This window comes from Coregonus clupeaformis, chromosome 2, assembly GCF_020615455.1.
Source record: "Coregonus clupeaformis isolate EN_2021a chromosome 2, ASM2061545v1, whole genome shotgun sequence".
Classification (NCBI taxonomy): domain Eukaryota; kingdom Metazoa; phylum Chordata; class Actinopteri; order Salmoniformes; family Salmonidae; genus Coregonus; species Coregonus clupeaformis.
The window spans coordinates 31,539,316-31,562,585 of record NC_059193.1 but is presented as its reverse complement, the minus strand read 5'-3'; the positions used below and the strand labels follow the sequence as shown (position 1 = coordinate 31,562,585).

The window sequence follows — 23,270 nt, the reverse complement described above, 5'->3', positions numbered from 1 at the left end:
GTCCCCCAGGGCTCAGTTCTAGGCCCTCTCCTTTTCTCCCTATACACCAAGTCACTTGGCTCTGTCATATCCTCACATGGCCTCTCCTATCATTGCTACGCTGACGATACACAACTAATCTTCTCCTTTCCCCCTTCTGATAACCAGGTGGCGAATCGCATCTCTGCATGTCTGGCCGACATATCAGTATGGATGACGGATCACCACCTCAAGCTGAACCCTGGCAAGACGGAGCTGCTCTTCCTCCCGGGGAAGGACTGCCCGTTCCATGATCTCGCCATCATGGTTGACAACCCGTTGTGTCCTCCTCCCAGAGTGCGAAGAGCCTTGGCGTGACCCTGGACAACACCCTGTCGTTTCTCCGCCAACATCAAGGCGGTGACCCGATCCTGCAGGTTCATGCTCTACAACATTCGGAGAGTACGACCCTGCCTTACACAGGAAGCGGCACAGGTCCTAATCCAGGCACTTGTCATCTCCCCGTCTGGATTACTGCAACTCGCTGTTGGCTGGGCTCCCTGCCTGTGCCATTAAACCCCCTACAACTCATCCAGAATGCCGCAGCCCGTCTGGTGTTCAACCTTCCCAAGTTCTCTCACGTCACCCCCCTCCTCCGCACACTCCACTGGCTTCCAGTTGAAGCTCGCATCCGTTACAAGACCATGGTGCTTGCCTATGGAGCAGTGAGGGGAACGGCACCTCCGTACCTTCAGGCTCTGATCAGTCCCCTACACCCAGGCGAGGGCATTGCGTTCATCCACCTCTGGCCTGCTGGCTCCCCTTCCTCTGCGGAAGCATAGTTCCCGCTCAGCCCAGTCAAAGCTGTTCGCTGCTCTGGCACCCCAATGGTGGAACAAGCTCCCTCACGACGCCAGGACAGCGGAGTCACTCACCACCTTCCGGAGACATTTGAAACCCCACCTCTTTAAGGAACACCTGGGATAGGATAAAGTAATCCTTCTACCCCCCAAAAAAAGTATAATTGTAAAGTGGTTATCCCACTGGCTATAGGGTGAATGCACCAATTTGTAGTCGCTCTGGATAAGAGCGTCTGCTAAATGACGTAAATGTGCCCTTGAGCAAGGCACTTAACCCTAATTGCTCCTGTAAGTCGCTCTGGATAAGAGCGTCTGCTAAATGACTAAAATGTAAAATGTAAATGTAAAAAAAAAAAAATTGAGAGGTAGATCTCGGCTTGCTTTTTGACTGTGATTCAGAAAATGTTGGTGACCACTGCTTTAGGTTAGGTTGCTATTTGTACTCACTGTGTGTGTGTGTGTATGTGTGTGTGTGTGTGTGTGTGTGTTTATGAGTGTGTGTGGAGGTGTTTAACTATACTTGTGGGGACCAGAAGTCCCCAGAAGAATAGTAAACAAACAAAAATGTTGTTAGTCCCCACAAGGTCAAAAAGTATTTCTACGGGGTTAAGGCTAGAATTAGTGTTAGGGTTAGAATTAGGTTTAGGGTTAGGAGCTAGGGCTAGTTTTAGGGTTAGGAGCTAGGGTTAAGGTTAGGTTTTGGGGTTGAGGTTAGGGAAAATAGGATTTTGAATGGGACTGATTTGTGTCCCCCCACAAGGTTAGTTATACAATACTGTGTGTGTATATTTCTCTGTGTGTGATGGAAAGTAAAGAGGATACAGTGAATTGTACACACCACACATAAACAAACATACATTCAAATAGAAATACACTATGCGCACACACATGTCAAAGAAGACAGATGTGCACACGTGTGTGGAATAGACCCAAGACTTACACATCCAAACACGACCAAACGTGACATATAGGCACAAGTAGAGTGAATACATCAATCACACACACAGTCGCATAAAGCACATGAACATGCAAACATCAAACGCAGGTAGCAAACACACACACAATAACTAATCATTTAAAAATACCACACACACACAAACACCTTATTCCACAGGCGCACCCAACACACACTGAGCCCAAATAGAAAGTGACAACTGTCCTCTCCATGGAGAGGCTGGTCTCCATGGAAACAGCATCCTGTGGTACTTACAGGCGCTTGAGGTTGTCAGCCACGCTGTTGGCGTACTGTTGGTCCGTCTGCAAAACGAGAAACAAATGTCAATGCAATTGTTGTTCCATTAAGAGATGGTATGGCTGCAGAAAGAAAGCCTGTACATGATATAAACACTGCTCCCATGTGCACTGCACTACTGTACACAAATAATATTTTGTCTACAATACTTTTGCCTTTGTCAGATAAAATATGCCCTGGATACAATATAAAATAAAACGCACAAAAAATTGCTTTTCTATCCCAACAACATCACAGTAATTGTGTAATGCCTCAATAGCGTTCCAAGATGGCCATGGTGGAGATTGCAGGCTGTTCCAGTTTCTTCCCAAGTGGAAGCAGCAGCTTGGTGGTGTAATTATCTGGCTTTGTATAAATCCAGCATCCAGAGCTGTGATGAGGTCAAGGAGAGGATAACATGTACACACGTATCCATCCACCGGCCAGGTGTATCTCCATCCCGAAAGGTTGACAGATGGAGAGAAAGATGGAGGAGCATTGTAGGTGGAGAGAGAGAAGCAAAGGATCAAATGTCTAACAGGAAACACCTGGGATCACTGATCGCATCCTTCGCTCCTCAAATTAACCGGACAAGAGAGGAATAGTGGGATGCACGGGAAGGGGATTATCACAAGGGAAATAAAAAACATATCCTGTCAGATTTCCACCCTCGGTGCTATGATGACAATTTGTTTTGGTCCTGTTAAAATAAAATAAACATTATCTTGAAAACAAGAGAAACCAGAAATTATTGACACCCTTAATAAAGATGAGCAAAAATGACTGTATAAAATAAATAATTCAAATACTGAAATATATTGTATGCTAAGATAACTGGGAAATGATATGTTTTTATACTAATACAATTGCTCTGAGAAAGAGATTTTACTTAACAAGTAATACTTTTTTTCTCTCAAAAAGATAGGGGTCACAATTATTGACACTTCTGTTTTCAATACCTTTCAATACCTCACCTTGCGAAGATAACGGCACAGAGCCTTTTTCTAAAATGTTTTATGAGTTGGAGAACACATTGGGAGGGATCGTCGACCATTCCTCCATGAAAATAGAATTCTTCAGCCATGTATACCAGTGGTGGGTTTGGCATAGAAATGAGAATGCATCAGCAGAAAATAACCCCATACCTACTGTGAAATATGGTGGTGGATCGTAGATATTATGGGGCTATTTTGCTTCCACTGGTCCTCGGGCCCTTGTTAAGGTCAACAGCATCATGAACTTTACCCAGTAGCAGGACATTTTAGCCAAAAACCTGTTTTCCTCTGGCAGGAGGCTGAAACTTGGATGCAAGTGGATCTTCCCACAAGAAAATAACTCCAAACACACATCAAAATCCACAAAGAACTGGTTAATTGGCCACAAAATCAACATTTTGCAATGGGTTTAAATTGAAGAGGACAGTCCATAAACGCAGATGAAGGATATCAAGGATTCTGTACGGAGGAACGGTCTAAGATAATAATATAATAATAATATGCCCTTTAGCAGACGCTTTTATCCAAAGCGACTTACAGTCATGTGTCCCAATATGTTCTACAACTCATAAAACATTTTAGAAAAAGGCTCAGTTCCATTATCATTGTAAGATATTTAAAACAGGGGTGTTTTGACCTCTACCTTTTTGGGAATTTGTTTTATTACTTGGTTTTGGGAACTTTGCGCAGACATACAGTATTGCCCAATTCCAAATCAACCCCTAACCCCTACCCTTAGGTACTTTGTGTAGATCTGAAAATATTTTGAATAGGTATGAGGAATATACAGCGAAAATTCCAACTAGCCTATGGGATGGCCAGGTGAAACTAAAATCTATCCAATTCTTTCAAATCTACATGAAGGGCGTAGGGGTGGACTGTAGGGTCTAGGGGTCAGGGTTGGGGTCAATTCCATTCTAATCCCAGTCAATTCAGGTAGTACAGTGAAATTCCAATTCCAATTCTCTTCAATGCTTTTCAATGAGGAACATTTGGATTTGGAATTTGGTTTACTTTCTGAATTGACTGGAATTGAAATAGAATTGATGCCAACCCTGCTAGGGGTCAAATTGGAATTGGGCTTTTCAAACTTTGACTGTTAAACGGTGCGCACTGTATACAGAAGATAGTCCTATTTGGGAGAAGACCAAGTCCATATTATGGCAAGAACAGCAAAGAGAAACGACAGTCCATCATTACTTTAAGACATGAAAGTCAGTCAATACGGAACATTTCAAGAACTTTGAAAGTTTCTTCAAGTGCAGTCGCAAAAACCATCAAGCGCTATGATGAAACTGGCTCCCATGAGGACCGCCACAGGAATGGAAGACCCAGAGTTACCTCTGCTGCAGAGGATAAGTTCATTAGAGTTACCAGCCTCAGAAATTGCAGCCCAAATAAATGCTTCACAGAGTTCAAGTAACAGACACATCTCATCATCAACTGTTCAGAGGAGACTGCGTGAATCAGGCCAATTTGGTCAAATTGCTACAAAGAAATCACTACTAAAGGACACCAATAATAAGAAGAGACTTGCTTGGGCCAAGAAACACGAGCAATGGACATTAGACCGGTGGAAATGTGTCCTTTGGTCTGCAGTCCAAATTGGAGAGTTTTGGTTCTAACCGCCATGTCTTTGTGAGACGAGGTGTGGGTGAACGGATGATCTCTGCATGTGTATTTCCCACCGTAAAGCATGGAGGAGGAGGTGTCATGGTGTGGGGGTTCTTTGCTGGTGACTGTCTGTGATTTATTTAGAATTCAGCAGTGATACACCATCTCATCTGGTTTCGGCTTAGTGGGACTATCATTTGTTTTTCAACAGGACAATGACCCAACACACCTCCAGGCTGTGTAAGGGTTATTTTACCAAGAAGGAGAGTGATGGACTGCTGCATCACCTGGCCTCCACAATCCCCCGACCTCAACCAAATTGAGATGGTTTGGGATGAGTTGGACCGCAGAGTGAAGGAAAAGCAGCCAACAAGTGCTCAGCATATGTGGGAACTCCTTCAAGACTGTTGGAAAAGCATTCCAGGTGAAGCTGGTTGAGAGAATGCCAAGAGTGTGCAAAGCTGTCATCAAGGCAAAGGGTGGCTATTTGAAGAATCTCAAATATAAAATATATTTTGATTTGTTGAACACTTTTTTGGCTACTACATGATTCCATATGTGTAAAAAATAGTAAAAATAAAGAACAACCTTTGAATGAGTAGGTGTGTCCAAATTTTTGACTGGTACTGTACATTCTCAAGTTGAATTGTATGTTTACTCAACTTTGAATATTAGGTTGAGTGAACATACACAGAGTGTACAAAACATTAGGAACACCTGCTCTCTGCAATAGGATTGTGAGTTTGTTCAACATTTGGGCAAATAGCTGAACCAACATACAGTGTTGCGTTCCAAAGGCAAACATGAATTTGTAATTCGACTCAATACGTTTTTATACATTCAGCTCACTGTGAGCAACGTTTGTTGAGTGAACAAATGTTCAAACATTAGCTACATTTCTTGTCCTTCTGAAGTCCACGCAACTCCGATTAACGGCGATTAAGCAATTGGTTAAGTTGGCTTTTTAACAGTGTAGCGTGAACACATTCTCTGAGCTACTCCTGAAGCAAGGACTAGGGAAAGAGAGAGAGAAGTGAGAGAGAAGAGAGCAAGAGAGAGCGAAGAAGAGAGGGAGAAAATGGAAAAACAGCAGGAACACCAGACTGTTTTCATCTCTCCAAGGGGCTGGTGTATGCTATACTAGGCCCCCTTCAACACCTGACCCCACCACGGCTGACATGATAGTGGAGTGGTGCCCTCCTCAGCTCTGAGCCACTCCACTGGTGGAATGTACCACGACCCCAGAGGTGAGAAACATGACCTCAGAGGTGACAATGTCTGCTGCAGAGTCCCTTAAGAGGCTCGCGACTTCAATTGACAGGACTGTCAAGGAACAAGCTTAAAAAGAATGACAGTCAGAAAACGACCTCTCCACATTGCGTTGGTGGTCTAGTAATTCAAGCCTTGCTCGACAACCTGGCACCCTTGGTCCTGGACATGGAATGTACTTGAGGAACATGCATGTTTCATGACTTGTTTATGTGTTCGGCCAATGGGTTTTAATGTATGTGTTTCATAGAACCATTGTTACATATTTCATATACAGCCCTAAACTGTAGCCAATCAATTTGCAACAGTCAAGTAAAATCCTATGTAGTACAGCGATGTTACTACTACCTAACCAGGGGACCAAGAAAATGAACAATACTATCCCAACTCACCCATTAACCTATTGTTATAGTCCTGTGTTCCAACACGTAGTCAGCTAGACAATGGAACCAAATTGTACGCATCGTATTTGTTTAGTTCTGTGTGTCATTTGGTTAGCAAATACAACTGCTTTGAATATTCATATGGTCAAACACTGACAGAGAGAGACGCGAGGGAAAGAGAGGGATGGAGACAGAGGGACAGTTGAAGAGAGAAAGGCGAGTGTGACACGTGTTTGGGAGGGAACGGGAAAGAGAGAGAGAGAGAGAAAAAGAGGAAGAGCGACACAGAGGGAGAGCTGCTACTCCTGTGCTCTTCAGATGCCCCTATAGAGGCATGGGTAATAAAAATGAGAGATGACATAACGCAAGACACATTCAGGAGAAGGAGAGGCTATGGCTGGAAACACAAGAGAGAGTGTGGGGGGAGAGGAAGAGAGAGAGATACAAAGAAAAGAGAAATAGACAGAGAAACAAGGTAGAGAAAGAGAGGGGAAGAGAAAGAAAGAGAGAGGGGGGGAGAGAGGCCTGCCAGCCATTTGAAACTCCACTCAGTGTTTACTAATGCAGATGTCATTCACCACCTTTTAACTATAGCCACTCTGGGGAACACAGACAGACTGGGACTGAACACCACACACACACACTGATACACACCGCAGCAAGACACACACAAACACACCGCTGTAACACACATGCAGAGACGCACATGGACACGCACACACAAACACATATACACACCACAACGCACTACGAGACACACACACGTGCACACAGGAATGCACACACACACACGCAAAATCCGTGTGTGGTGAGTGTGCGTCTGTGTGTGTGATTGACTACTGCTGGTGATAACGATTTGATGCATGGTGCATGACTTAATCACACAGTTCTATATGTATCTCGTGACCTTTCCTGCTGGCCGGTCAGCTACACCATTAGTCAGTCTGCCCTTACATTCGGTCATTACAGAAGGGGAATGCAATACACTGGGAAGGGCACAGGCACAGGCACAAACCCACCCACACAGAGACACACACATTTTGGTTATACATGTACTATTCATGCTGTTGCACGCTTTATATTCACGTGCACATGCACACATAATCATCCATCACCACAGGGTCCTTTGGACTTAAACAACCATTTTACATGATTAGGGTTTCTTCACAATTTGCTCCAGTGAACACACATAGGCTTATCTGTGAGGCTAGCCTGTTAGCTATTGCAACACTGGTGTACCGGACCCATAAGGCGGTGGGGCCCACAAGCTTTGGTGGCCCATGCGCCTGTAATAGATATACAGTGCATTTTCCTCATCAATCTATACACAATACCCCATAATGACAAAGCAAAAACAGGTTTTTATCAATTGAAATATTACATTTACATAAGTATTCAGACCCTTTATTCAGTACTTTGTTGAGCCACCTTTGGCAGCGATTACAGCCTCAAGTCTTACATTTACATTTACATTTTAGTCATTTAGCAGACGCTCTTATCCAGAGCGACTTACAGTTAGTGCATACAATTTTTCATACTGGCCCCCCGTGGGAATCGAACCCACAACCCTGGCGTTGCAAACGCCATGCTCTACCAACTGAGCTACATCCCTGCCGGCCATTCCCTCCCCTACCCTGGACCAATTGTGCGCCGCCCCATGGGTCTCCCGGTCGCGGCCGGCTACGACAGAGCCTTGGGTATGACGCTACAAGCTTGGCACACCTGTATTTGGGGAGTTTCTCCCATTCTTCTCTGCAGATCCTCCCAAGCTCTGTCAGGATGGATGGTGAGCGTCGCTGAACAGCTATTTTCAGGTCTCTCCAGGGACGTTTGATCAGGTTCAAGTCCGGGCTCTGGCAGGGCCACTCAAGGACATTCAGAGACTTGTCCCGAAGCCACCCCTGCGTTGTCTTGGCTGTGTGCTTAGGGTCGTTGTCCTGTTGGAAGGTGAACCTTTGCCCCAGTCTGAGGTCCTAAGCGCTCTGGAGCAGGTTTTCATCAAGGATCTCTCTGTACTTTGCTCTGTTCATCTTTCCCTCGATCCTGACTAGTCTCCCAGTCCCTGTCGCTGAAAAACATCCCCACAGCATGATGCTGCCACCACTAAGCTTCACCGTAGGGATGGTGCCAGGTTTCCTCCAGACGTGACGCTTGGCATTCAGGCCAAAGCGTTCAATCTTGGTTTCATCAGACCAGAGAACCTTGTTTCTCATGGTCAGAGTCCTTTAGGTGCCTTTTGGCAAACTCCAAGTGGCCTGTCTTGTGCCTTTTACTGAGGAGTGGATTCAGTCTGACCACTCTACCATAAAGGCCTGGAAGGTTCTCCCATCTCCACAGAGGAACTGTGGAGCTCTGTCAGAATGACCATTGGCTTCTTGGTCACCTTCCTGACCAAGGCCCTTCTCCCCCGATTGCTCAGTTTGGCCGACGGCCAGCTCTTGGAAGCGTCTAGGTGGTTCCAAACTTCTTTCATTTAAGAATGATGGAGGCCACTGTGTTCTTGGGGACCTTCAATGCTGCAGAAATGTTTTGGTACCCTTCCCCAGATCTGTGCCTTGACATAATCCTGTCTCAGAGCTCTATGGACTCTTCCTTTGACCTCATGGCTTGGTTATTGCTCTGACATGCACTGTCAACTGTGGGACCTTATATAGACAGGTGTGTGCCTTACCAAATCATGTCCAATCAAGTTGTAGAAACATCTCAAGGATGATCAATGGAATTAGGATGCACCTGAGCTAAATTTTGAGTCTCATAGCAAAGAGTCTGAATACATATGTAAATTCATTAACCTTTTTAATTTCCATGTGTACTAGGAAGCTAACTGTTTGTTTCTTGGGCTTCAGGAATGTGAATGAAAAAGTCACATAATTGACAGTTACAGGGATGGTAAAAACAGCTTGATTGCCGTAGCAACATCAGGGAAAGTGGGCAGAACAGAGTGGTGCTTCAAATATTGCAGTTCTGTAACATCTTTAATTGAGCCTCTCATTCTCCTTAAATGCCAGCCTCAACACGTTACGGAAAGAGATTAACTATATACAGTGCCATGCAAAATTATTAATCCCCCTTAGATTTTTCCTATTTTGTTGCATTACAACCTGTAATTTAAATGGATTTTTATTTGGATTTCATGTAAATGGACACATACAAAATAGTCAAAATTGGTGAAGTAAAATTAAAAAAATAACTTGTTTCAAAATATTCTACAAATACATAACGGAAAAGTGGTGCGTGCATATGTATTCACCCCCTTTGCTATGAAGCCCGTAAATAAGATCTGGTGCAACCAATTACTTTCAGAAGTCACATAATTAGTTAAATAAAGTCCACCTGTGTGCAATCTAAGTGTCACATGATCTCAGTATACAGTTGAAGTCGGAAGTTTACATACACCTTAGCCAAATACATTTAAACTCAGTTTTTCACAATTCCTGACATTTAATCCTAGTAAACATTCCCTGTTTTAGGTCAGTTAGGATCACCACTTTATTTTAAGAATGTGAAATGTCAGAATAATAGTAGAGAGAATGATTTATTTCAGCTTTTATTTATTTAATCACATTCCCAGTGGGTCAGAAGTTTACATACACTCAATTAGTATTTGGTAGCACTGCCTTTAAATTGTTTAACATGGGTCAAACGTTTCGGATAGCCTTCCACAATAAGTTGGGTGAATTCTGGCCCATTCCTCCTGACAGAGGTGGTGTAACTGAGTCAGGTTTGTAGGCCTCCTTGCTCGCACACGCTTTTTCAGTTCTGCCCACATATTTTCTATAGGATTGAGGTCAGGGCTTTGTGATGGCCACTCCAATACTTTGACTTTGTTGTCCTTAAGCCATTTTGCCACAACTTTGGAAGTATGCTTGGGGTCATTGTCCATTTGGAAGACCCATTTGCGACCAAGCTTTAACTTCCAGACTGATGTCTTGAGATGTTGCTTCAATATATCCACATACTTTTCCTTCCTCATGATGCCATCTATTTTGTGAAGTGCACCAGTCACTCCTGCAGCAAAGCACCCCCACAGCATGATGCTGCCACCCAAGTGCTTCACGGTTGGGATGTTGTTCTTCGGCTTGCAAGTGCCACCTTTTTCCTCCAAACATAACGATGGTCATTATGGCCAAACAGTTCTATTTTTGTTTCATCAGACCAGAGGACATTTCTCCAAAAAGTACGATCTTCGTCCCCATGTGCAGTTACAAACCGTAGTCTGGCTTTCTTTTTTTGGCGGTTTTGGAGCGGTAGCTTCTTCCTTGCTGAGCGGCTTTTCAGGTTATGTCAATATACGACTTGTTTTACTGTTACCTCCTGCATCTTCACAAGGTCTTTTGCTGTTGTTCTGGGATTGATTTGCACTATTCGCACCAAAGTACGTTCATCTCAAGGAGACAGAACACGTCTCCTTCCTGAGCGGTATAACGGCTGCGTGGTCCCATGGTGTTTATACTTATGTACTATTGTTTGTTCAGATAAATGTGGTACCTTCAGGCATTTGGAAATTGCTCCCAAGGATGAACCAGACTTGTGGAGGTCTACAATTTATTTTCTGAGGTCTTGGCTGATTTCTTTTGATTTTCCCATGATGTCAAGCAAAGAGGCACTGAGTTCGAAGGTAGGCCTTGAAATACATCCACAGGTACACCTCCAATTGTCTCAAATTATGTCAATTAGCTATCAGAAGCTTCTAAAGCCATTACATAATTTTCTGGAATGTTCCAAGCTGTTTAAAGGCACAGTCAAGTTAGTGTATGTAAACTTCTGACCCACTGGAATTGTGATACAGTGAATTATAAGTGAAATAATCTGTCTGTAGACAATTGTTGGAAAAATTACTTGTGTCATGCACAAAGTAGATGTCCTAGCCGACTTGCCAAAACTATAGTTTGTTAACAAGAACTGTAATGAGTTTTAATGACTCCAACCTAAGTGTATGTAAACTTCCAACTTCAACTGTATATACACCTGTTCTGAAAGGCCGCTGAGTCTGCAACACCACTAAGCAAGGGGCACCACTAAGCAAGCGGCACTATGAAGACCAAGGAGCTCTCCAAACAGGTCAGGGACAAAGTTGTGGAGAAGTACAGATCAGGGTTGGGTTATGAAAAAATATCCAAAACATTGAACATCCCACGGAGCACCATTAAATCCATTATAAAAAAAATTGAAAGAACAAACCTGCCAAGAGAGGGCCCCCCACTAAAACTCATGGACCAGGCATTAATCAGAGAGGCAACAAAGAGACCAAAGATAACCCTGAAGGAGCTGCAAAGCTCCATAGCTCAGTGCTTTCTGTGGTGGTGGGGCAGCCAGCGGAAAATACGGAGCGTAGGTGTTGGTAATGTTCTCTAGTTGCGCCATGATTAGCTCAGTGTTCTGTCACTCGTGGGGACAGTATGTCATCGCCAAGTCTAAGGGTAGAGCTCGAAAATTCAAGCCCCTTGAGTGCTGCCATAGAGTTACATTAGAAGTGCCCATCCAAGAATACTCAAGGTCATTGGCCACAGATAAAATTGCATAAAATCACGTTATATCTACAGTAGCTTTGATTGGACTGATCACGTCAACATCATACTTTCAAAATCTTTGCTAGCAGTCATCATCATGAATCAAGTCAACAATCTACTGGCAAATGCTTTTTAATCCTTGTCATTTGAAGAGAAATAATGAAGAGAAATTATAGATAAAACGTATCGGTGCTCATCAGCCATTGGACATAAACATTACACAACAAGTTGGAAATCGCAAATTCAACAATGAGTGGTTTGGATGGAATCAGTGATAGTGGCAAACTGCAAGCATTGCAAAGCAATCACTAGCCTGCTATTCAGTGGAGTGGCTGTGTGGTCCCAAATCTGGGATTAAGGGTCTCTTTTCCAAGTTTAAAATGATAAACATTCAACAATGGCCATGCTGTCAATGAAGCTTGATTTGTGCCGCGCTCAAAACAACTGTTAACTCGGAACTGGGAAATCTCAGACTTCAGTGAGTTCAAGACTACTGGGAATTCGGAAAAAAACTAGCTCCGACTGGGAAAATACGTTTTGAACGGTCATCCAACTCGGAATTGTAAATCCGGAACTCAGGCCTCTTTCTAGAACTACAACCTTAAGATCAATGATGTCATCATGATTCAACCTTGTTTTTTTCAGAATTCCCAGTTGTCTTGAAAGCACCATAAACCCAGAGAATGCCAGACTTTGATGACAAAATTTGCCCACGAAGGACCGCCGCGCCACCTTTCTGTTCAAGTGAGCACAGCACAACAAGATGAGTCCAAAAATGTATTGTATGCTTCTGCATAAATTAGGAAAGAAAGTAAGAAAGTAATACTAAGTGTTTGTTGTGTAGTAAGCTGTCAGTAGCCCATGTGCCTCACCCTAATAATTTGGTATATTTACCCCTCTTAATTTCGCCTACTGTTCTGACTTGGTGGTGCACATGTAGCCTATAACCTGTTTTAGAGAAATGTAACCATCGAATATTGTAAGAGCTTTCATTGTCTGCTTATATGCCCCCTTTATTTATCCTAAGGTTCTGACTTGGTGTACAGAACACTGTAAGAACGGCCCATGTTCTGAATTCTGTCGCTGTATATTTCAAAAGTGCTATAGTTATATTGACTACATCCGTCCTAGCTCGCTCATTAATGTCTTAATCGAAATTACCGATTGCCTCTTATTCCCTTGTCGTCCCCTTATGGCATAGTTTGTACATCTCAATTGTCATTAGAAACCACATTTGTTTAAGCAAGTCAGCCTATGTTTTTTAAAAAGGCAGTAAATGAGGCTGAATGAACTGTTTCCATGCCAGACAAGGCTCTGCTGATAGCCAGGTGTAGCAGTGGTCAAATGTTGGGACTGCTGTTGGGACAGTTTTATGTAGGCCCTAACAGTTTGTGGGCACCGTTTGTCACAGTTCTAGTGCAATTCATGTATTGTTTAGTGTTGTGTTGTGTAGTGGCTTTGCTGGCATGCATCCCACTTTTTTTGTTTTGTTTGCCCCATCAAGATTTACATGCTAAAATCGCCACTGTATACAGTACATTCAGAAAGTATTCAGACCCCTTGACTTTTTCAACATTTTGTTGTGTGACAACCTGAATATAAAATATTAAATTTAGATGTTGTGTCACTGATCTACACATAATACCCCATAAGTGGAACAAATTAAGTAAAAATTAAAAGCTGAAATGTTTTCAGTCAAAAAGTATTCAACCCCTTTGTTATTGCAAGCCTAAATAAGTTCAGAAGTAAGCATTTGCTTGACAAAACACAAAGTATGTTTCATGAGTTGAAATAAAATATCACAGACATTTTCCATCCGCACAAAAAGCTTATTTCTCTCATTTATGCGCACAAATTTGTTTACATCCCTGTTAGTGAGCATTTCTCCTTTGCCAAGATAATCCATCCACCTGACAGGTGTGGCATATCAAGAAGTTTATTAAACAGCATCATCATTACATAGGTGCACCTTGTGCTGGGGGCAATAAAAGGTCACTCTAAAATGTGCAGTTTTGTCACAACACAATGCCACAGCTGTCCCAATTTTGAAGGGACCGTGCAATTAGCATGTTGACTGCAGGAATGTCCACCAGAGCTGTTGCCAGATAATTGAATGTTCATTTCTCTACCATAAGCCACCTCCAATGTCATTTTAGAGAATTTGGCAGTACGTCCAACCGGCCTCACAACCGCAGACCACATGTATGGCATCTTGTGGGCGAGCGGTTTGCTGATGTCAGCGTTGTGAACAGAGTGCCCCATGGTGGCGGTGGGGTTATGGTATGGGCAGGCATAAGGTACGGACAATTAACACAATTGCATTTTATCAATGGCTGTTTGAATGGGCAGAGATACCGTGACAAAGTCCTGAGGCCCATTGTCATGCCATTCATCCACCGCCATCACCTCATGTTTCAGCATGATAATGCACGGCCCCATGTCGCAAGAATCTGTACACAACTCCTGGAAGCTGAAAATGTCTTAGTTCTTCCATGGCCTGCATACTCACCAGATACTGTATATACAGTACTTCCATATATATTTTCGACTGGTACCGGGGTACCTTCAGACGAATGTGTTGAAGCCTGTAGGCGTCCTATAGCAAAACATGTACGTGTTTCTGAGAGTCTCACCTTTCCACAGAGGGGTCATATTAGCGTGTAGCCCAAACTGTTCAGACGCTACAGACCAAAGTTGGCAGATCAGCTGTACTGACTTCAGATGAGTCCCAAGACGCTTGTGGGGGTAGCAGAGCAAAACGGAGAACACCATTGTGTTTGTGAGAGTCTCATCTTTCCATAGAGTGGTCATAATAGGCCAAACCATTCGGACGCTACAGCTGATTTTGTGAGAAGACCAATTTTCGGGATGTCTCATGGTCTGACAAACACCGCTCTTGCTCTGTCACCTTTTACCGCAGATGTGGAACTGTTACATAGGTAACATATATCTCTAGCTTAAACTTTTTATGGGGATGTTTTTATTTTGCTAATTAGACCTCCGCGGGGGCGCAGACATCGACCTTAGGGGGTTAATATGAGTCAGAGAAGTTAGCGATGGATAGTGTCTAGGCTATTAGCGGAGCAGTAGGGGGTAGCATCACTCATTAGCTCTTCAGATCACTGATCTTTTACACATACAGTACACATACACTCACAAGCCCGCACGCATGCGGATATACACGCGCGCGCATTCACGCAGAAAGAGTTCACGGACTCACTTCAAAAGCCATGACCACAGAGGGTCGGGACACATAGCAGAACACACACACACTCTCATTCTATAGTATCTCACCTCAGCGATGAAGACCACGATGACGCAGTCCTCCTTCTCTGCGGCACTGAGCTCTGTCATCAGAGAATTGAGGGTGTCCGTCAGGTAGGAGTGGACCTCCCTCTTCACACTGGGCACGCCCATCACGATCGACACTGTGACGGACACACACACAGACCAATCACAGTCAGTATAGGGAGGGAAGGAACAATGTGCTAGATTGGGTGGAATGAGCCAGTCAATATATTTTATCACGGAGGGACATTTCACTGCGGTCACGTGGGTACGGATGTAAAAATCCCTCAAATTCTGCCGTTGGCATCCATTCAAATTAGCCCCAAGGTTGCCTTGCTAAATCTTGTTCATTCTCTTAAATGAAATACCATGACTGTTTTCTCATTAGCTGGGAATATTGTTTGAAATGTCCGATACAACATACTTTGGTGATATCATCATCAACCTAACTGCATACCCCTTAAAAATATACATTTTCATGTGCAGGATGTGCTATTAGCATGATAACACTCATTAAGACAGACTGGTAGAATAACTAGCATAGCTAGCATTCACTGGTTGAAGATGAAGTCACTTTTGAGTGTATTGGAGTTGACTGGTGACTATGACATGAATATATACCATTCACGACATTTATGACGGGAGATATAATCCAGTTATAATACTTTTTTTAAATGTGTGTCGGTATTGCTTGAATTCAGGCCTGGCTGAACTTTTTTCAATGGGGAAAGATTGGTTCCGTACCCTGCTTCCGTGATTTTAGTTGAAAACCTGTGTGGCCTTATTGCTCACAACAGAGACAGAATAACTTGTTTTCTGAAGAGACGGGGTAGAAGAGATGGTAAGAAATAAACTAAAATAGATGAGGAGAAAAGTACTGAGAGAAAGGCTGAAGAGAGTATATGACAGGGGTGGATAGTGGAATGACTTACGAGGACAATCTTGTCAGCACAATAAAAATACAATGTCCTGCAATGAATGACAGTGGTGAGTGATAGAAAACAAGAGAAGAATACATAGTCAAGGCTGAACTACAATTCAGGTATTTTTACCAACTTCCCATTCTCATAGGGAGGAAGTCCAAATCAATAGCAGTGTTTCTGCAGCAACAGTTGATTATAGTACCCTGTACTCCTCCTCACCATCCCTTCCTCTCCCATTGTGAGCTAACATAAGCAGACCCTAGTGTCTATCTTCTCCATTTAATACACCCATAAAAAAATACTCTGATTACTAGAGGGGAGCTAGTAGAAGCGTCCTGGCTAGTGCTCTACGAGGACGTGGCCCGAGTAATTGATTCAGAGGGGTTTCAGTGGCCTGAACATAAATCACACACACACACACACACACACACACACACACACACACACACACACACACACACACACACACACACACACACACACACACACACACACATTAAAGTGCCAGCACACGTACACACACATATACACACTCACCCACACACTGCTTAATGGCTCCTCTGAGAGTCTAGCTGGCTGTCTGGAGAGTTTGGATGGCCTCTCCAGGGGGGTGGAGGTTTAGGGGGGCTAGCTCCCGAGGGAGGGTGAAATCTAAATGGGATACTGGCACAGCCACAGTGGGGCAGAGAGCCAGAGAGGGGAGGTGGAGGAAGAAAAAATGGTCTGGACAGTGGACACTATTACTGTGGTGAGGGGAGGGAAGAGGTGGAAGTAAGAAAGGAGGGAGATAAAAGAGAGAGAGAGAGAGAGAGAGAGAGAGAGAGAGAGAGAGAGAGAGAGAGAGAGAGAGAGAGAGAGAGAATGTGTGTGTGTCCATGGTGGCTGTGCTTGTGTGTGTCTGTGTGTGTAGTATGCTCCTACGTGTGTGTGTGCGTGTGTGTGCGCGTGCTGACCCCCGGTGCGTCCCTGGCCCACGTGAACAGCAGGTTGCAGGCTGCTCTCCTTGGCCAGGAGATGGGGCAGGTGGTGGAAGATACTGGGCAGCTGGAGCATATTCTTACTGGTCGTCACATTCCACAGCTTCAGCTTGGTCTCGTCTGTCGCACACACACACACGGAAGAATGCATGCACGCAAACACGGAGCACGCACACACACACACGCATGCACACAAACAGGGGTCAGAAGGGGATTTAAAAAATTGATCAGAAGTCACACATTATTATGGTTAAAAAAGAGGATGGATGCTACTAAGGGGGTCGTTCATATACAGTACAGCGGAGTAGCATTCTGTTCTTACTGACTGGATATACCATTCATATACAGTGAGGGAAAAAAGTATTTCATCCCCTGCTGATTTTGTACGTTTGCCCACTGACAAAGACATGATCAGTCTATAAATTTAATGGTAGGTTTATTTGAACAGTGAGAGACAGAATAACAACAAAAAAATCCAGAAAAATGCATGTCAAAAATGTTATAAATTGATTTGAATTTTAATGAGGGAAATAAGTATTTGACCGCTCTGCAAAACATTACTTAGTACTTGGTGGCAAAACCCTTGTTGGCAATCACAGAGGTCAGACGTTTCTTGTAGTTGGCCACCAGGTTTGCACACATCTCAGGAGGGATTTTGTTCGACTCCTCTTTGCAGATCTTCTCAAGTCATTAAGGTTTCGAGGCTGACGTTTGGCAACTCGAACCTTCAGCTCCCTCCACAGATTTTCTATGGGATTAAGGTCTGGAGACTGGCTAGGCCACTCCAGGACCTTAATGTGCTTCGTCTTGAGCCACTCCTTTGTTGCCTTGGCCATGTATTTTGGGTCATTGTCATGCTGGAATACCCATCCATGACCCATTTTCAATGCCCTGGCTGAGGGAAGGAGGTTCTCACCCAAGATTTGACGGTACATGGCCCCGTCCATCGTCCCTTTGATGCGATGAAGTTGTCCTGTCCCCTTAGCAGAAAAACACCCACAAAGCATAATGTTTCCACCTCCATGTTTGACGGTGGGGATGGTGTTCTTGGGGTCATAGGCAGCTTTCCTCCTCCTCCAAACACGGCGAGTTGAGTTGATGCCAAAGAGCTCGATTTTGGTCTCATCTGACCACAACACTTTCACCCAGTTCTCCTCTGAATCATTCAGATGTTCATTGGCACACTTCAGATGGCCCTGTATATGTGCTTTCTTGAGCAGGGGGACCATGCGGGCGCTGCAGGATTTCAGTCCTTCACGGCGTAGTGTGTTACCAATTGTTTTCTTGGTGACTATGGTCCCAGCTGCCTTGAGATCATTGAAGATCCTCCCGTGTAGTTCTGGGCTGATTCCTCACCGTTCTCATGATCATTGCAACTCCACGAGATGAGATCTTGCATGGAGCCCCAGGCCAAGGGAGATTGACAGTTCTTTTGTGTTTTATCCATTTGCGAATAATCACACCAACTGTTGTCACCTTCTCACCAAGCTGCTTGGCGATGGTCTTGTAGCCCATTCCAGCCTTGTGTAGGTCTACAATCTTGTCCCTGACATCCTTGGAGAGCTCTTTGGTCTTGGCCATGGTGGAGAGTTTGGAATCTGATTGATTGATTGCTTCTGTGGACAGGTGTCTTTTATACAGGTAACAAGCTGAGATTAGGAGCACTTCCTTTAAGAGTGTGCTCCTAATCTCAGCTCGTTACCTGTATAAAAGACACCTGGGAGCCAGAAATCTATCTGATTGAGAGGGGGTCAAATACTTATTTCCCTCATTAAAATGCATATAAATTTATAACATTTTTGACATGCGCTTTTCTGGATTTTGTTGTTGTTATTCTGTCTCTCACTGTTCAAATAAACCTACCATTAAAATTATAGACTGATCATTTCTTTGTCAGTGGGCAAACGTACAAAATCAGCAGGGGATGAAATACTTTTTTCCCTCACTGTATAATTCAACCTTACTGACTGTGTGTATGTACGTATGCATGGACAGTTGAAGTCGGAAGTTTACATACACTTAGGTTGGAGTCATTAAAACTTGTTTACTCCACAAATTTCTTGTTAACAAACTATAGTTTTGGCAAGTCGGTTAGGACATCTACTTTGTACATAACACAAGTAATTTTTCCAACAATTGTTTACAGACTACAGATTATTTCACGTATAATTCACTGTATCACAATTCCAGTGGGTCAGAAGTTTACATACACTAAGTTGACTGTGCCTTTAAACAGCTTGGAAAATTCCAGAAAATGATGTCATGGCTTTAGAAGCTTCTGATTGGCTAATTTACATCATTTGAGTGAATTGGAGGTGTACCTGTGGATGTATTTCAAGGCCTACCTTCAAACTCAGTGCCTCTTTGCTTGACATCATGGGAAAATCAAAATAAATCAGCCAAGACCTCCGAAAAAAAAATGGTAGACCTCCACAAGTCTGGTTCATCCTTGGGAGCAATTTCCAAACGCCTGAAGGTACCACGTTCATCTGTACAAACAATAGTACGCAAGTATAAACACCATGGGACCACGCAGCCGTCATACCGCTCAGGAAGGAGACGCGTTCTGTCTCCTAGAGATGTACGTACTTTGGTGCAAAAAGTGCAAATCAATCCCAGAACAACAGCAAAGGACCTTGTGAAGATGCTGGAGGGAACAGGTACAAAAGTATCAATATCCACAGTAAAACGAGTCCTATATCGACATAACCTGAAAGGCCGCTCAGCAAGGAAGAAGCCACTGCTCCAAAACCGCCATAGAAAAGCCAGAATATGGTTTACAACTGCACATGTGGACAAAGATTATACTTTTTGGAGAAATGTCCTCTGGTCTGATGAAACAAAAATAGAACTGTTTGGCCATAATGACCATCATTATATTTAAAGGAAAAAGGGGGCTGCTTGCAAGCCGAAGAACAACATCCCAACCGTGAAGCACGGGGGTGGCAGCATCATGCTGTGGGGGTGCTTTGCTGCAGGAGTGACTGGTGCACTTCACAAAATAGATGGCATCATGAGGAAGGAAAATTATGTGGATATATTGAAGCAACATCTCAAGACATCAGTCAGGAAGTTAAAGCTTGGTCGCAAATGGCTGTTCCAAATGGACAATGTCCCCAAGCATACTTCCAATGTTTTGGCAAAATGGTTTAAGGACAACAAAGTCAAGGTATTGGAGTGGCTATCACAAAGCCCTGACCTCAATCCTATAGAAAATGTGTGGGCAGAACTGAAAAGGCGTGTGCGAGCAAGGAGGCCTACAAACCTGACTCGGTTACACCAGCTCTGTCAGGAGGAATGGGCCAAAATTCACCCAATTTATTGTGGGAAGCTTGTGGAAGGCTACCCGAAACGTTTGACCCAACTTAAACAATTTAAAGGTAATGCTACCAAATACTAATTGAGTGTATGTAAACTTCTGACCCACTGGGAATGTGATGAAAGAAATAAAAGCTGAAATAAATCATTCTCTCTACTATTATTGTGACATTTCACATTCTTAAAATAAAGTGGTGATCCTAACTGACCTAAGACAGGGAATTCTTACTAGGATTAAATGTCAGGAATTGTGAAAAACTGAGTTTAAATGTATTTGGCTAAGGTGTACGTAAACTTCCGACTTCAACTGTACATATTACCACAATTACCTCGACTAACCAGTGCCCCCGCACATTGACTCGATACCGGTACCCCCTGTATATAGCCTCGTTGTTGTTATTTTTACTGCTGCTCTTTAATTATTTGTTACTTTTATTTCGTATTATTTTATATTGTATTTTTATTTTTTTGGTATTCTTTCTTAAAACTGCATTGTTGGTTAAGGGCTTGTAAGTAAGCATTTCACTGTAAAGTCTACACCTGTTGTATTCGGCGCATGTGACATATAGAATTTGAATTGATTTGGTATTTTACCAAATAGGGCTATCTTCTGTATACCCACCCTACCTTGTCACAACACAACTGATTGGCTCAAACGCATTAAGAAGCAAAGAAATTCCACAAATTAACTTTTAACAAGGCACACCTGTTAATTGAAATGCATACCAGGTGACTACCTCATGAAGCTGCTTGAGAGAATGCCAAGAGTGTGCAAAGATGTCATCAAGGCAAAGGGTGGCTATTTGAAGAATCTCAAATAGAAAATATATTTTGATTTGGTGTGGGGGTGCTTTGCTGGTGACACTGTCAGTGATTTATTTAGAATTCAAGGCACACTTAACCAGCATGGCTACCACAGCATTCTGCAAAGATACGTCATCCCATCTGGTTTGCGCTTAGTGGGACTACCATTTGTTTTTCAACAGGAAAATGACCCAAAACACACCTCCAGGCTGTGTAAGGGCTATTTGACCAAGAAGGAGAGTGATGGAGTGCTGCAGCAGATGACCAGGCCTCCACAATCACCCGACCTCAACCCAATTGAGATGGTTTGGGATGAGTTGGACTGCAGAGTGAAGGAAAAGCAGCCTACAAGTGCTCCGCATATGTGGGAACTCCATCAAGACTGTTGGAAAAGCATTCCAGGTGACTACCTCATGAAACTGGTTGAGAGAATGCCAAGAGTGTGCAAAGCTGTCATCAAGGCAAAGGGTGGATACTTTGAAGAATCTCAAATGTAAAATATATTTTGATTTGTTTTAACACTTTTTTGGTTACTACATGTTTCCATATGTGTTATTTAATAGTTTTGATGTCTTCACTATTATTCTACAATGTAGAAAATAGTACAAATAAAGAAAAACCCTTGAATGAGTAGGTGTGTCCAAACTTTTGACTGGTACTATATATATATATATATATATATATATATATATATATATATATATATATATATATATATATATATATATATATATATATATATATATATATATATATATATATATATAGATTGCCAATTTGCCCTCCATTCTCATATATTAGTTATAGCATTACTACTCATATACAGTACAGCCGTACAGCATAGCTTAATAACTACAGAGGGGTCCATTCTTTCTGAATGGTTAGATACTGTAATAAGGTTCCCCGATAGAGTGCTGCCCACATATTGTGGACCATCCACCCTTATAGAGTTGTAAAATTATGCAATAGTTTGAAGACAGTGTATGGTGTTCTTATACAGTGCCTTCAGAAAGTATTTGTACTCCTTGACTAATTCCACATTTTGTTGTGTTATAGCCTGAATTCAAACTTGATTAAATATATATATTTTTTACACACACAATCTACACACAATGCTCCATAATGACAAAGTGAAAACATGTTTTTAGAAATGTTTGCTAATTTCTTGAAAATGAAATACAGAAATATATAATTTACATAAGTATTCACACCCCTTTGCTATGACATTCCAAATTGTGCTCCGGTGCATCCAATTTCCTTTGGTCATCCTTGAGATGTCAATATAACTTGATTGAAGTCCACCTATGGCCAATTCAATTGTTTGAATATGATTTTGCAAGAAACACACCTGTCTATATATGGTCCCACAGTTGACAGAGTCAGAGTAGAAACTATACCAAGTCCAAGGAACTGTCCTTAGATCTCCGAGATAGAATTGTGATGAGGCATATATCTGGGTAAGGGTATAAAACAATTTGTGTGTTGAAAGTTTCCAAGAGCACAGTGGTCTCCATCAATGAGAAACAGAAAAAATATGGAACTCCCCAGACTCTGCATAGAGCTGGCCGTTCGATCAAACTGAGCAACTGGGCAAGAAGGACCTTGGTCATGGAGGTGACCAAGAAAACCAATGACCACTGACAGAACTACAGATTTCCTTGGCTGAGATGGGAGAACCTACCAGAAGGATAACAGTCTCTACAGCACTACACCAATCTGGGCTTTATGGTAGAGTGGCCAGATGGAAGCCGTTCTTGAGAAAAAGTCACATGACAGCATGCCTGGAGTTTGCAAAAAGACATGTGAACGACAGAGCATAACGCAAAATATTATGTGGTTTGATGAGACAAAGAATGAACTCTATGGTCTGAAATCAAAGCGCTGTCGGGAGAAAACCAGGCACAGCTCATCACCCGTCTAACACCATCCCTAATGTGAAGCATGGTGGTGGCAGATTCATGCTATGGGGATGCTTTTCAGCGGCAGGGACTGGGAGACTGGTAAGGATAGAGCGAACAATGAATGGAGCCAAATACAGGCAAATTATTGATATGAAGCTGCTTCAGAGTGCAAACAACCTTAGATTGGGGCGAAGATTTACGTCCCAACAGGACAATGACCCCAAGCATACAGCCAAAGC

At 43.0% G+C, this 23,270-nt stretch overlaps 1 protein-coding gene across 2 annotated transcripts in view; it reads right to left on the bottom strand.

Annotated features, from left to right (window-relative positions):
- mgat4b (alpha-1,3-mannosyl-glycoprotein 4-beta-N-acetylglucosaminyltransferase B) overlaps window positions 1-23,270 on the bottom strand; it is a 230,308-nt gene that overhangs the window by 83,668 nt on the left and 123,370 nt on the right. The window contains exons 3-5 of one of the 2 annotated variants that reach the window (XM_041840998.2): window positions 16,985-17,128; window positions 15,115-15,248; window positions 2,029-2,075 (exon numbers count right to left, since the gene is read on the bottom strand). In XM_041840998.2, coding sequence (XP_041696932.1) covers window positions 2,029-2,075; window positions 15,115-15,248; window positions 16,985-17,128 — 325 coding nt within the window. The remainder of the gene's footprint in view (window positions 1-2,028; window positions 2,076-15,114; window positions 15,249-16,984; window positions 17,129-23,270) is intronic. The other variant, XM_041841007.2, reaches the window with a different exon arrangement.